This window comes from Neomonachus schauinslandi, chromosome 5 (assembly GCF_002201575.2).
Source record: "Neomonachus schauinslandi chromosome 5, ASM220157v2, whole genome shotgun sequence".
In the NCBI taxonomy this organism is placed as follows: domain Eukaryota; kingdom Metazoa; phylum Chordata; class Mammalia; order Carnivora; family Phocidae; genus Neomonachus; species Neomonachus schauinslandi.
The window spans coordinates 123,275,266-123,291,493 of record NC_058407.1 but is presented as its reverse complement, the minus strand read 5'-3'; the positions used below and the strand labels follow the sequence as shown (position 1 = coordinate 123,291,493).

The 16,228-nt window shown below is 37.4% G+C and overlaps 1 protein-coding gene across 2 annotated transcripts in view; it reads right to left on the bottom strand.

Moving 5' to 3' along the window:
• ITGA8 (integrin subunit alpha 8) overlaps positions 1-16,228 on the bottom strand; it is a 176,795-nt gene that overhangs the window by 91,940 nt on the left and 68,627 nt on the right. For both annotated transcript variants that reach the window (XM_021696693.2, XM_021696694.2), the window contains 2 exons: positions 14,008-14,213; positions 11,393-11,584 (listed from right to left, as the gene is read on the bottom strand). In XM_021696693.2, the coding sequence (XP_021552368.2) occupies positions 11,393-11,584; positions 14,008-14,213 (398 nt within the window). The remainder of the gene's footprint in view (positions 1-11,392; positions 11,585-14,007; positions 14,214-16,228) is intronic.

Below are 16,228 nucleotides of genomic sequence, written 5' to 3'. Positions count from 1 at the left end.
CTGGGTCGTACGGTACCTCTATTTTCAACTTTTTGAGGAACCTCCATACTGTTTTCCAGAGTGGCTGCACCAGCTTGCACTCCTACCAACAGTGTAGGAGGGTTCCCCTTTCTCTGCATCCTCGCCAACATCTGTTGTTTCCTGACTTGTTAATTTTAGCCATTCTGACTGGTGTGAGGTGGTATCTCATTGAGGTTTTGATTTGGATTTCCCTGATGCCGAGGGATGTTGAGGACTTTTTCATGTGTCTGTTGGCCATTTGGATGTCTTCTTTGCAGAAAGGACATAATGATCCTTAACATGTATGTGCCTAACAATAGATTGTCAAGCTAATAGAAATGCAAGGAGAAATAGATTAATCCACTATTATAGTTGGAGATTTCAACACCTCTCTATCAGAAACGAACAGATCCAGCAGGCAGAAAATCAATGAGGACATAATTGAACTTAACATCATCAATCAGTTGGATATAACTGACATCCCTAGACTGCTTCATCTAAGAATAGCAGAATGCACATTCTTCTCAAGCTCATAGGGAATATTGACCAAGATAGGCCATAATCTGGGCCATGAAACACATTCTAACAAATTTAAAAGACTAGAAGTCATACAATGTTTGTTCTCATACTACAATGGAATGAAACTAGGAATCAATAACAGAGAGATAGCTGGAAAATCCCAAAGTATTAGATTAAATGACATACTTCTAAACAACACTCCAGCAACCCTCAGATTATTTCCTGAGATGAAGAGTCTCTTATGGTTGTCTTCCTCTCTGGTTTTGTCTTCTCAAAGAAGAAAACCCAAGACAAATTAAACAATATTTTAAATTAAATGAAAATGAAAACACAACTTACCACAATTTGTGGGATGTAGTGAAAGCAGTGCCTAGAGGGAAATTTATTCCATCAAATATATAAATTAGAAAGGAAGAAAGATATAAAATAAACTAAGCCTCCACCTTAGGAAAGTAGAAAAAGAGGAGAAAATTAAATCCAAAGTAAGCAGAAGAAATAATAATTAGATCAGAAATCAATGTAATTAAAAACAGAAAATCAATGGAGAAAATCAACAAAGCCATGAACTAGTTCTTTGAAAATATCAATATAATTGAGCCTCTAGCCAGGCTAAATAAGATGAAAATAGGACACAAATTACTAATAATATAAAAGAACAAAGGGATGTTATGACAGATCCCATAGACATTAAAGAGATAATAAAGGAAAACTCTATGCCCACGTATTTGATAATGTAGGTGAAATGGACCAATTTCTTGAAAGACACAATCTGCCAAAACTAACACAAGAAGAAAGAGGTAAGTGGAATAGGCCTACATCTATTAAATAAATTGAATTGACAATTAATAACCTTCCAAAACAGAAAGCACAAGGCCCCAATGAGTTCACCTGTGAATTCTACCAAAGATTTAAAAAAGAAATTATACAAATTATCTATATTCTCCTCTAGAAGATGCAAGCAGAGGGAATATGCCCTAATTCATTCTATGATGCCAGTATTACTCTACTATCAAAATGAGACAAAGAAAATACAAAGAAAAAAAATCCTATGAGTCAATACCTCTCATGAGCATAGATGCAAAAATCTTCAAAATATTTGCAAATTGAATCCCACAATGTATAAAAAGAATTGTATACCACAACCAAATGTCATTTAGGTATGAAAGGCTAATTCAATAACTGAAAATCAATTAATGTAATCCATTACATCAAAAAAATACAGAAGAAAAAAATCACATGATCATACCAATAGATGTAGAAAAAGAATTCAACAATATCCTCGCTTATTCATGACAAAAACTCTCAGTAAACTAGGAATAGAGAACTTCTTCAACTTTATAAAGAATATCTACCAAAAAACCTACAGCTAACTTTATACTTAATGGTAAGAAATTTGAAGCTTTCCCATTAAGATTAGGAACAAGACAATGATGTCCCTTCTTACCACTGCTTTTAAAAATCGTAACAGAGGGGCGCCTGGGTGGCTCAGTCGTTAAGCGTCTGCCTTCGGCTCAGGTCATGATCCCAGGGTCCTGGGATCGAGCCCCGCATCGGGCTCCCTGCTCCGCGGGAAGCCTGCTTCTCCCTCCCCCACTCCCTCTGCTTGTGTTCCCTCTGTCGCTGTGTCTCTCTCTGTCAAATAAATAAATAAAATCTTTAAAAAAAAAAAATCGTAACAGAAGTCCTAGCTAATGCAATAAGACAAGGTAAGGAAATAAAAGGTATATAGATTGGGAAGAGAAGAATTAAACTATCTCTGTTCACAGATGGCATGATCATCTAAGTATAAAATACAAAAGATTCAGCAAATGAGCTCCTGAAACTAGTAAGTGATTATAGCAAGGTTGCAGGACACAAGGCCAATATACAAAAGTCAATCATTGTCTCATACCAGGAATGAATAAGCAGAATTTGAAATTAAAAGCACAATACCATTTACATTACCATCCACCCTCCAAAATGAAATACTTAGGAATAAATCTAGCAAAATACGTACAAGTCTATATGAGGAAAATTTAAAAAACTCTGATGAAAGATATCAATGAACTCAGTAAGTGGAGCAATGTTCCATGTTCATGGATAGGAAAACTCAATACTGTTAAGATGTCATTGCTCTACAGATTCAGTGTAATCCCAGTCCAGATCTTAGCAAGTTATTTTGTGGCTATCAGCAAACTGATCTAAAGTGGATATTGAGAGGCAAAAGATGCAAAATAGCCAATACAATATTGAAGAACAAAGTTGGAGAACTGACACTACCCTACTTGAAGACTTACTATAAATCTACCATAATCGAGACAGTATGGTGTTGGTGAAAGAAAAAACAAATAAATCAGTGGAACAGAATTGAGAACCCAGAAATACACCCACATAAATATGGCCAACTGATCTTTGACATAGGTGCAAAGGTAATACAATGGAGCAAAGATAGTCTCTTCAACAGATAGTGCTGGAAAAACTAAACATCCACATGCAAAAAACAAACAAACAAAAACCCACCAGAAACCTAGATACAGACCTTACACACGTCACAAAAATTAACTCAGATCACAGACTTACATGTAAAACCCAAAACTATAGAACTTCTGTAAGACAACATAGAAGAAAGCCTATAGATGACCTGGGGTACGATTATGACTTTTTAGATACAACACGAAAGGCACGGTCCCTGAAAGGAAGACTTGATAAGCTAGGATACATTAAAATTAAAAACTTCTGCTCTGTGAAAAACAATGTCAAGAGAATAAGAAGATAAGCCACAAACTGGAAAAAATATTTGCAAAAGATACATCTGATAAAAGATGTTATGCAAAATATACAAAGAACCCTTAAAACTTAATAATAAGAAAAGAATCCCATTAAAAAAATGAGCCAAAGACCTTAACAGACACCTCACCCAAGAAGACATACAGTTGGCAAATGAGCATATGTAAAGATGCTCATCAGGGAAATGCAAATTAAAACAAGATATCATTACACACCTATTAGGAAGACCCAAATCCAGATCACTGATAACATCAAATGCTGGTGAGATTGTGAAACTATAGGAGCTTTCATTCACTGCTTGTGGGAATGCAAAAGGGGTGAAGGTGGCCGAGCCTGTTTATCCTCACACACCTCCAGGCTGCTCTGATATTACCAGTGTACTCACCTGGTTCAGTGCCCTGCTTTCACCTGGGATGCTTTAATGGCTTTTGCCCTCAAGTTCCTTTTTCATGACAGCTCATTCTGCTCATTGCTAATGACTGAAGCAAAAGTGTCATTTTGAATTATTAAACAAAATCTCTTTTTCCACCATTTTCCTAATAAAGTACCAATTATTTGACATGTTATTCAAGGTCCTTCATTACCAGCCCCAAATCTACCTTTCATTGAATCTCTCCATTTTGCGCTCCTCAATTTGAACCAAATCACTTCCAAAACTGCCTTTTCTTGTGCTGAGTCTTTGTCGTGCTGTGTTCCTCTTCTGGAATGCTGTCTCCTTATCACCACTTAAAATCATACCTGTATCTTAAGACCTTGCTTAGCCCTTATTTCCCCTGTGAAGCTTCCTTTGAACCCGTCAGCGAGCAGAAACTTCTCTTTTTAACTCATTCATTATTATTCTTTTTTACCTCTTAAAATTTTTCTCATATGCTGTCTTGTACTACAGTTAATTGTTGGATGCCTTATTATCTCCATGATTGCATTGTTTCTTAAAGGCATGGATTATGTCAAAATAGTATCAATGTAGTCATTTATAACTAATATTTAATAATTGCTCCTGCATGTTGTTCAGAGTGTTAACTGCTTATATATATTATCTACCTTAACGTTACCCAAATACCTGTTGTTGACAACTAAAATGAAAAATGTTGACTTACAAAATATAGGCTGAATAATGAAAATGTAATTTGTTGATTTCAAGTAATGTTGATGGTTTGCAATGTAGCTGTTAATATATGGCACCCCAGCAATCTATAGAAGTGCATTACAAGTCTTGATGCCACAGCTGCCATGATAAAACCTAGTGTCTAGATCTTGATTTCTAAATATTGTTATTCAATAAAGAAACTGTAGGTCTTTAAAGAATGGTTGATTTCAGGCTGGCGCACGGAAAATACAAAATGAGCTAAGAGCATATCGTGATGTTATAAAGCAAGGAAATGCTCATAAAAGGATGGGAAATATTAAGAGAACATAGGAATGAATTGGAAAGGGTTCCCAATGGCAGATATAGAACACATTAGGCAACAAATATAAACAAATATTATAATGGATTATAGCCCTTAAAATAAAATAAATATCCATGAGTTTATACACATATAAAAAATTGAATAAATGAATGGGTAGAAAAAAACATCCTTTTTAATTTTTTTATTATTTTAATTCCAGTATATTTAATTTACAGTGTTATATTAGTGCCAGGTGTACAATATAGTGATTCCACAATTCTATTCATTACTCAATGCTCATCATGATAAGAGTACTCTTAATCTCCTTCACCTATTTCACCCATCCCCCATCCAACTCCCTTCTGGTAACCATTAGTTTGTTCTTTATAGTTAAGAGTCTGTTTGTTTTGTTTCTTTTTCTCATTGCTCATTTGTTTTGTTTCTTAAATTCCACATGTGAGTGAAATCATATGGTATTTGTCTTTCTCTGACTGACTCATTTCACTTAGCATTATACTCTCTAGATCCATCCATGTATTTGCAAATGACAAGATTTCATTCCTTTTTATGGCTAATAATCTATTGTATATACATAACACTTCTTATTTATCCATTCATCTATTGAAGGACACTGGGCTGCTTCTATAATTTGGCTATTGAAATAATGCTGCAGTAAACATAAGGGTGCATATATCTTTTTGAATTAGTGTTTTTATATTCTTTGGGTAAATATCCAGTAGTGAAATGATAGGATCATATGGTAATTCTAATTTTAATTTTTATAGGAAGCTTCCCCAGTGGCTGTACCAGTTTGTATTCCCACCAACAATGCGCAAGAGTTTCTCTTTGTCTACATTCTCACCAACACTTGTTGTTTCTTGTGTTTTGATTTTAGACATTCTGATAGGTGTGAGGTGATATCTCCTCATGGTTCTGATTTGCATTTCCCTGATGATGAGTGATATTGAGCATCTTTTCATGTCTGTTGGCCATATGTATGGTCTCTTTGGAGAAATCTCTGCTCATGTCTTCTGACCATTTTTAATTGGATTATTTGTTTTTTGGTGTTGAGTTATAGAAGTTCTTTCTATATTTTGGATATTAACCCTTTATCAGATATATAATTTGCAAATATCTTCTCCCACTCAGTATATTGTCTTTCAGTTTTGTTGACGGTTTCCTTTGCTGTGCAAAAGCCTTTTATTTTGATGTAGTCCCAATAATTTATTTTTGCTTTTGTTTCCCTTGCCTCAGGAGACATATCTAGAAAAATGTTGCTATGGCTGATGTTAGAGAAATGACTGCCTGTGCTCTCTTCTAGAATTTTTATGGTTTCAGGTCTCACATTTAGATCCTTGAGCCATTTTGAGTTTGTTTTTGTGTGTGGTGTAGGAAAGTGCTCCAGATGGGCTCAGTCGGTTAAGCATCTGCCTTCGGCTCAGGTCATGATCCCAGGGTCGTGGGATTGAGTCCCACGTTGGGCTCCCTGCTCAGCGGGGAGTCCACTTCTCCCTCTCCCTCTGCCCCTCTTCCCTGCTTGTTCTCTCTCTCTCAAATAAGTAAATAAATAAAAATCTTAAAAAAAAAAAGTGCTCCAGTTTCATTCTTTTGCATGTAAGTGTTCAGTTTTCTCAACACCATTTGTTGAAGAGACTATCTTTTTCCCATTGGATATTCTTGACTCCTTTTTTGAAGATTAATTGACCATATAATCGTGGGTTTATTTCTGGTCTCTCTATTCTGTTCCATTGGCCTATGTGTCTATTTTTGTCCCAGTACCAATACTGTTTAGATTTCTATAGCTTTGTAATATAACTTGATATCTGGGATTGTGATACTTCCAGTCGTATTCTTCTTTTTCAAGACTGTTTTGATTATTTGGGGTCTTTCATGGTTCCATACAAATTTTAAGATTATTTGTATGGAATCACAAAATTTTAAGATTATTTGTTCTAGTTCTGTGAAAAATGCTGGTGGTATTTTGAAAGAGATTGCATTGAATCTATAGATTGCTGTGGGTAGTAGGAACATTTTAACAATATTTGTTCTTCCAATCCATGAGCATGGAATGTCTTCCCAATTCTTTGTGTCATCTTCAATTTCTTTCATCAATGTTTTATAGTTTTCAGAGTACAGGCTTTTCGCCTTCTTGTTTAAGTTCATTCCTAGGTATTTTACTGTTTTTAATGCAGCTGTAAAAAGGATTGTTTCCTTAATTTCTCTTTCTGCTGCTCATTATTAGTGTATAGAAATGCAACAGATTTCTGCACATTGATTTTGTATCCTGAAAGCTTACTGAATCCATTTGTCAGTTCTAGTAGTGTTTTGGTGGAGTCTTTAGGGTTTTCTGCATATAATATCACGTCATCTGTAAATAGTGACAGTGTTACTTATTTCTTACCAATTTGGATGCCTTTTATTTCTTTCTGTTTTCTGATTGCTGTGGTTAGGACTTCCAGTCCTGTGTTGAATAAAAGTTGTGAGAATGGACATCCTTGTCTTGTTCCTGAGCTTAGGGGAAATGCTCTGTTTTTCACCATTGAGTATAATGTTAGCTGTGGGTTTTTCATGTATGACCTTTATTATGTTGAGGTATGAGCTCTCTAAAACTACTTGGTTTAGGGTTTTCATCATGACTGGATGTTGTACTTTGTCAAATGCTTTTTCTGCATTTATTGGTATGATCAGATGGTTTTTATCCTTTCTCTTATTGATTGATATATCATTTTAATTGACTTAGGAATATTAAACCACCCTGGCATAAATAAATCCCACTTGATCATGGTGAATGATTTTTTAAATGTATTATTGGATTCAGTTTGCTAATATTTTGGGGGGATTTTTGCATCTATCTTCTTCAGAGATATTGGCTTATAGTTCTCTTTTTTTGGTAGTATCTTTATCTGGAAAGCAGTAAGTCTAGATTTTGGATTTTAGGATCAGAGGAGCATGGAGTTCAAAAAGACCCTTGGAGAAGGTTTCCATGCATCATGTCACATTCAGGGGAATAATGTCAGGCCCAGAGAAGCTGAGTTACTAAAGGAACATTATCTTGGGAGAGATGGTTCTAGAACTCATGGGTTTTATCTCTCCATTCACTTTTACTTCCACTTTATGACCTGGATTCAAGTCCAGGAACTCTGTCAGTTGACTTAATTAATTCCATTTAATCTAATTCATAAGATATTTTATAAGAAAGGTTATATACTAATTTCTAATGTGTTTATAATGAAATTATGAAAATCTTGCTCAGTAAGGATCATGTTTTGCTTTTCAGGAAAACTTGAGTATCATGTTTTACTTTTCAGGAAAACTTGAGTATCAGTTTGAGAAGTAGAAAGAAACTTTGACTATAAGATTTGAATTTAGTTCATCTAAACTTCAAATCAATTTCAAGGAGCTCAATGTTTGATTATGCATTGTTCCCTTAGTTAAAGCCACCCTTTTATTTCTTCTTATGTGTAGGTTCTTTCTTGCTCAGTTGTTTGCTTACACACACACACACACACACACACGCACATGCGCACACACACACACACAGCACTCATTAAAACAGATAATGAGTCATTTATTTTTCATTTGGTATAATTGCCTGAGATGGCTTCATGGTATAATCATCAGACATTACGGGCCTGAAGAAGACAATGATAATCTTGGCATTCAGCCCATGTATTCCCCCAGTTTTTATTGCCTGCAAGATTTCTGTGCGTCAACAAAACCTGCACTTCCCCTCCTCCACCCTCCAATATCTGGGCTATGCATTTAGCAAATGGTCTTGTTATACAATCATATTTAACAGGATTAGGCTAGAACATTGAATTGTAGGGATTTCTGACTATCACAGCTGTTTCTTCTCTGAAATGCTTTCACTTAATTAATGTATACAAGATACTCCTCTGGCCAACCCTCATTTTCCAATCAGCACCAACACAGAGACCTGAATACATCCATATTTTAAATAGGAAAAGGAATTTTGGTGCCAGAAATGAATATACTCATGACTCCTATTTTTGTATGTGTACCAATGACAATATGCACGGTAAAAAATTGAAACAAATACTGAGTGTTGAAACTAGATTTAGGAAAATTATTCCAAATATTATTTCTATAATAGAATTTCTATATTTCTATAACAAAATCTCCCCATGTCTCTCCATTCTACCATACTTTTCTCATGTCCGCTGGATCAAAATTCCAGAGTCATCCTTAGCATCTCTTCCTTACTCACCCCACCTTCTCTACCTTCCATCATGGCAAGTCATTACCAAGTCTTGACTATTGTTCATTTACATTATTACCTTAGTTCTTTCCTTTCAGTTGCCATCGTTATCACCTAGCTCAGGTCCAGTAAATGCCCTCAACTGCCTAAGGGCTTAAGAAGGAAGAACATTTTCCATTCTTGGCACCCAGTAAATCACAGTAGTGAGAAATGCGAGAAGTCCCTCATGCCTCATCTCCCACTTAGGGGTGGGAGGTTGGATGGGGTGAGTGGTGGAACTACACCATGGCAGGGCAATAACCTCCTGATATCAGAAGCCTCTAGGGAGGGTCCAGCAACAGGAATTTTATGAGTGCGTCTCAACCGAACAGAGTCTCCAATATCAGTGTTCATCTGGGCTGGGAGAAGCAAATATGGTGTTGTAAATTAAGAATGGGGGCCATGGAAATTAAATAAGCAAAAGAAAATAATGTCAACTAGTGTGCGTAAGAAAAGAATACCTCCAAAATACAGTCTTGTTTTAAAACTTGATTGGAGGGCTGCCATTTTTTAATTATGTTCTGTGTAATCCCATTTTAACTTAAACACATCATCTCATTTCATATTATAGCAACAATGCTATTTTGTCTTTATACTAACTTCCTATACCTAATTTCACAGATAAGGAGACTGAAGAGAGATTGGGAAATTGTCTTATGCGTATACAGCTAGGAAACTGTGGAGTCCATTTTGAAACCCATTTTGTGCATCTCCAGAATCCAAGAATGCGGCTTTTCAACAGTTTATGTGGCCCAATATGTCTGTGAAGTAAAGTAGCTTTGAGTCTGTTCATGTCAATCAAATGGATTTCCTTTTTTGTTCTAAGCCATTTCATAACATTTTGTAAAAAAATGTTTTCCCAACTTAGAAAGTGCAAACACACATAACGCAGTGAAGGAAGTATTGTTAGCTCCATAATATCAGGTAAGGAAATGGAAGCTCAGAGAAATCAAGTAATTTGTCCATTGCCACACAGCCCATCTGTGATGGATGGGAATCTTAACCTGGGCAGTCTTATTTCCCTTCCCCTGCTCCCAGCCACACTGCTAACTTTAATAGGTTATTTTTACACTGCTTTGATATTTCCCAAAAAGAAGGAAGTGGAGTGTCATCTAACCTTATCCTATAAACTCTATTGGGGCACACATACATACACACAAAATACACATGCATACATACACATGTATGTACATATAAGTGTGAGTGTATGTATGTGTGCATGAGAAATATTAAAAAATAATATTCTAGTGGATATGAGCTGTATCTATCTTCTATGCAGTAGATGGCATAGTAGTAATAATTGCTATAATTGCAATAATGTTAGCAATATAATTGGTCCCATGCCTGCTTTTTGGTAGAATTCTTTTTCCCTAAGACAAGGAAACTAAGTGTCTGGTCCTGCTCAAATACAGAACATCTGTAACTTGCAGAAGAGATCATGTGACAAAGAGTAAATGTAAATCAAACCACCTTTTACATGTCTGTGCTTTTGGTTATTTCAGGTACTAGGTGACCTGATTTCTAGTCAGTCTGGCAGATGAAACAGCTGTAATTCACAATAAATATACATCAAACATCACAATCAACCTTTTTCTTTCTTCCTGCAAAAGGCAGCTGGCTTGTATCAAAAACATGTAAAGAATACTTGCTGCTATCTAACCAATGGGGCATCATATGCACCCCGCCATTAACATAGGTAGGTTTCATAGCAGTGTGCCCAGAAGTGGATAGGTGGCAGGCCGTGAGGACCAGTAGTGTTTCAGCTCCAGAGTTAGCATATTGCAGTTTTGCCCACTCAAAGAGACTATCTACAATTTATCTCAGTCCCAAATCCTAAGGAAAGGAATCTTATAGGCTCTGAGGTAAAGGGTGACATTTTCCAAAGAAAGTAGGGGGTGATTCGTGGACTGTGCAAGGATCCCAATAAATATCCACTATCATGCCCCGGCAAAACAAAACAAAACAAAACAAAACAAAATGGCTCTATGAAATAAGAATAGTAGTAAGAAGTGAAGAAAATAATTGAGAAGAAAAATATTTTGTTTCCTGGTGGGAAAGGGAGGGGTTATTTTATCTGCCTTTATTTTTTAAAGATTTTATTTATTTATCTGACAGAGAGATAGAGCCAGAGAGCACAAGCAGGGGAGGCGCAGAGGGAGAGGGAGAAGCAGGCTCCCCGCTGAGCAGGGAGCCTGAGGTGGGGCTCGATCCCAGGACCCTGGGATCATGACCTGAGCCGAAGGCAGACGCTTAACCGACTGAGCCACTCAGGCATCCCTTTATCTGCCTTTAAATGCTCGTGAAAGTCACTCAGGAATCATGCACAAAAGCCCTGGGCTGTCCACGGTTGAGCTGGGCCTTTGCCTTTACAAGGGAAAAGCTTACATGTGATGCACCGTCCTGAGAACGGGCTTCTTTCTAGGAAGTGGGCTCTCTGGCGGGAGAGGAAAGAAACCCTTACCTGGGTAATCATTCTTGTCTATGTCTGAGTCTCCTCTTAGAGTAAAGCCGAAGCCCGAAGGGATGGTCTGTGAGGCCCACACTCCCTGCAGAGTTTGGGAAGGCTTGGTGTTTAAGCCATCTTTGTTCCCATTGTAAATGAGCACTTTGCCTCTTTGATCCTTGCCTGCAAAGGGTGCTCCGATGGCAATGTCTGCAAATGGGGACACATGAACATATTTTTTAAGGAAAGAAGGTTTTAGAGATAGAATTAAGTGCAGTCTTAACCTAGAATCCTTCTAGTAACCTAGAATCCAAAGGGCTCATTAAGTTTGCCAGGAAAATTTCGTAATACTGCAGCATCCATAAATTATTTGTTGTCTTTTATCCATCCAGCAAATATTTATTGAGTGACTGCTGTGTATGTTGGATGCAGTGGGTATGACAGCAAACCAGATGCTGCTTTTAGAGTTTATGTTCTAGGGCAGGTAGTAGACAATTTGAATAGAGAGACAATCAAGAAAAGATGGAGAGGAACCATGAGAGACAATGGACTCTGGCAAACAAACAGAGGGTTCTAGAGGGGAGGGGGTGGGGGGATGGGTTAGCCTGGTGATGAGTATTAAAGAGGGCACGTATTGAATGGAGCACTGGGTGTTATACGCAAACAATGAATCATGGAACACTACATCAAAAACTAATGATGTAATGTATGCTGATTAACATAACATAATAAAATAAAATGAAAAAGATGGAAAGTGACACATCCTATGCAGAAGAATCAAAAATATTAATGTAATGGAGGGTGGTGGTTATTTCTAGATTTGGTGATTGGACAGGGTGTTGCTAAGGCTCGTGTTGAAAGTGAAAGCTGGGGACAAAATGGAACCAACTGTGTGAAATCAGAGGGAAGAGCACTCCAGGCAGAAAGAACTGGTGTGCCAAGGTCGAAAGGTCGAAAAAGCTGGGCCCATTGGAGGAGCAGGGAGAGCGTGGTCTACACAGGAACTAGGCGAGAAACAGGGAGGGCTGGGTCACATCAGTAGACTGGATAAAACAGGGGAGGCACCTTTGCAAGGTACTTATGAGTTTCTTGTCAAAAGAAATAAACAATCTCTTGTACAAAGATTATATAATGTAATGATTGCATTGTCGCATGAGGGGGGCAGGATGCATTTTACAGTAGAGGACATTGGGGAACCTAGAAAGAACCCTATCCCCTGACTCCCACTTAAATAGAGCACTCAATGGAAAGTAACTTCCACACATTGTGCTCTTCAGGATTGTTTTAAACAATACACACAAAGACTGAGTTTTACATAAAAAAGAGCACCAAGAACACAATAACATAATAGCTCACCCCAGTGGACGACAGTTATGTGTCCTCACTTTGTCCTTTATTTCTCTTTGCTCCTAAGTAAGTCTGATAAGACTAAGTAAATCATGAATTGATTTTACTACATAATGAGGATCATAATCCCAGTTTCATTTAACGGGTAAAGATAAATATCTCAGATCTCAGATCATGGTGGAAATTAAAGATATCATCATGTGACAGGTGCAAAGGGGCCCTTCCTTCACCTCCTCTAAGTCAGTCCACATCTGTACTGTGTTTCCTCCCAGTTTGGAATTATTTTGCCCACTTTATACTCAAAAACAGTGAGGCTCAGAAAGGCAGAACCCCCTTAATGTCATTAAAAATGTTTCTCTTAGCTTTCAAAAATATCATGAAGGGTTTGAGAAAAAAGACAAACAGAGGAAAATATGGTGGAAAAGATGACTTGATAGATAATTGAGCATTATTTATTTCGCTTGGTGCTCAGGGATAGGGCAGTTTCTGAAAGCAGCATATCAGTTAAAGATGAACTTGTCTCTTTTTTATTATTTTCCTGGAACCATGAACTTTTAATATACCTTTATGTTTTATGGTACTTTAAAAATTACTAACCATACATTTCTGGGATGTCTTTTTTCAAAGAAAACAGAAAATGCCAAAAGCACTAATGAATACTGATCTGATGCAAACACTCCCTAGGCTATTTTGCTGGAGCAAATTCCTGTTACTCCCTTGAACTTTAAGAAACCCATTATACCTTGCCTCTTAATTTAAAGGTCCTGAACACGTATGCAAAACTTTGTGTGAGCTTGCATGTTTTTCTGAGAAGGTACTTGCAAGGCATTCACAAATTCTTAGCTTAAAGAATCATAATCCTAAACTAAAAATTTAACACTACTTTATTGCAAACATCGAAGTTGCCCTTAAGCTAAAGTTTACAGACCAATTAAAATTCAGCATAACCTATACATAGTCCATGTGGGTCAATCACAAGGCAATATACTTGTCCATGTATCGACATGTATTTATTTGTCTTGACTCTGTACATAACAGAAGGTTCTCTAGTTTTCTTTGAGTCACTAAATCCGAATATCACTTTAAAAAATAATTGCTGCCTTTATTTAGAGCTGCATATATAAACTTTAAACTGCCTTGACGTTTTTGACACTTTATTAAAAACCAGTAATAGTAACCGTACCACACACACCACTGTAAATACTTTAAGATGTCACTGTTTCCTTCACGTACCGGTAACATGAATTATGACAAATAAACAATTTCCATGCATTGGTGTCAATTACCATTGTATCCATCTTGGTTCAGGTCTCCTAAGTGCGCCACAGCACTACCGAATCTCCCGAAAACCTCGGTTCCTGCAAGGATCTGCGGGTCCCTGAAGACAAGCGCGCTCACTTGCAAATACAGGTAAACTTGCCCTACTTCTCTAGGGCTGCTCTCAAATTCACGTTCCATAAAGAGAGGTGCCCCGATCAGTACGTCATCCATTCTGTACGGAACAAAGAGAGAGGTCAGAGCACTGACAGACCTGAGATTCTCTGGGGTACACTTTTAATCAACTAGATTAGTATATTTCCTTGGCATTTTTCCTTTCCCAGGAAAATGAGTATTTTACAATCACCGTATTTCTTTCATTGCTGTCTCTGGGATAGAATGTTGTAAGAACATTGTAGGTTCATTGTTACACTGAACTTTTTTTTATAAAAAAAGGTTTATTTATTTGAGAGAGAGAGAGAGTGTGTGTACAAGTGGAAGGAGGGGCAGAGGGAGAGGGGAAGCAGACTCCACACTGAGTGGGGGGAGCCTGACGTGGGGCTCGATCTCACCACCCTGAGATCATGACCTGAGCCAAAACCAAGAGCTGGATGCCTAACTGGCTGAGCCACCTGGGCACCCGTACACTGAACTTTTAAACTATGTTACAATGACTACTTTAAGAAAACCACAGATACTTCACCATTTTCAAAAGCTTCTTAGTGCATTTCTGGAAAATGTAGCTATACAAGTAAAACATATCAAAAAAGATTTTTCTCAAAGTGGATTAAAGTTTGTCTACAACAATAGAACTATACCCTTAAATTATGAAGTTTTCTTTCAGGAATAAGGTTTGAAATAAATTTTGCCTCCTTCTGTCCTCTTGTTACCTTCATTTAAATAAAACAGAGGACAGAGAGGGCCTCTGAAATATAGAAAGGGCCAGAGGCCTAGAAATATAGAAAGTAAATTTTCCTCCCAAATAAGACTTGATAGTTGTTCTTTATAAATGTAGATATTATAGCGGGAAACTAGTAGATAATTTTTAAGGTTGAAAAAAATTCAAGAAACAAATGTTTATGCAAGTTATTTAGAGATAAATTATAACCACCAGGAGAACAAAATCCAAGTGGGTAAAGGTGTTTTCTTCCCAGAGCCAATGGGCACGAAGAGGAATAGAACAGAGCCTTCTAAGCTATTTGAGTTCTTAAAAACGTATGCATGTATCATTTTTTTTTTTTTAGAAATCTTGGAAAAAGTCACATCAACCAAAATTCATAATTTAATTGATTGATACTAATGACCTCTGCAGACACCCCTATCTTGGGAGATGCAAAAATCTGAAGAGTGATCTCATGCATAAATAGAAATTTGCACTTGACTTTTATGCCTATATAGATTAGGTAACATGCAGAAACTTGCCAACTAAACTAAAAATATTACCATTCATCTAAAAGGCAGGGACGAGGTGGGACAGTTACTGAGAACACAAAACCTCCTTTAGGGTCTGAGACATCTGCCAGACACTCCAACAACACTCTGAACTGCCTCTCTCTCCAACTTCTTGCCTTCCCTGTAGTCGTCATCTAGTCTCCATTTCCCTGTATGATTCAAGAGACATTCTGTGTAACAATTGTATTTAAGATACTGTGATAAGTGAGTCAAGGAATATAATGACTATTAGGTCAACCCTGTTCCTAAGGAATGTACAAGAGAGGTCAAATTGCCACTCATTTACCTACAGACAAGGCAGGGTGAAAAAAAGCATATGAATAATCCAAAATGAATCCTAGAGAGAGAGCTGGAACTTCGAGAGAGTTAGGGAAGGCTCTTGGAGGAGATGGCATTGCACCTGGGTGGGATTCTGACAGGTGGTTCTGGAGGCAGGCTTGCCAGGTGGCAGGGTTCTGAGCCCAAAGCAAGCGTCTCCGAGTGGAGTCAGGGCCAGTGAGTGGTCCAGGTGGGCTCCGTGCTAGAGGGATGCCAATGATTTTAATTGGAAAAGCAAACCATGCAAAGAATTCTTAAAACTTAATAATATGATGGGCGCCTGGGTGGCTCAGTTGGTTAAGCAACTGCCTTCGGCTCAGGTCATGATCCTGGACTCCCAGGATCGAGTCCCGCATCGGGCTCCCTGCTCGGCAGGGAGTCTGCTTCTCCCTCTGACCCTCCCCCCTCTCATGCTCTCTCTCTCTCATTCTCTCTCTCAAATAAATAAATAAAATCTTTAAAAAAAAAAACCTTAATAAT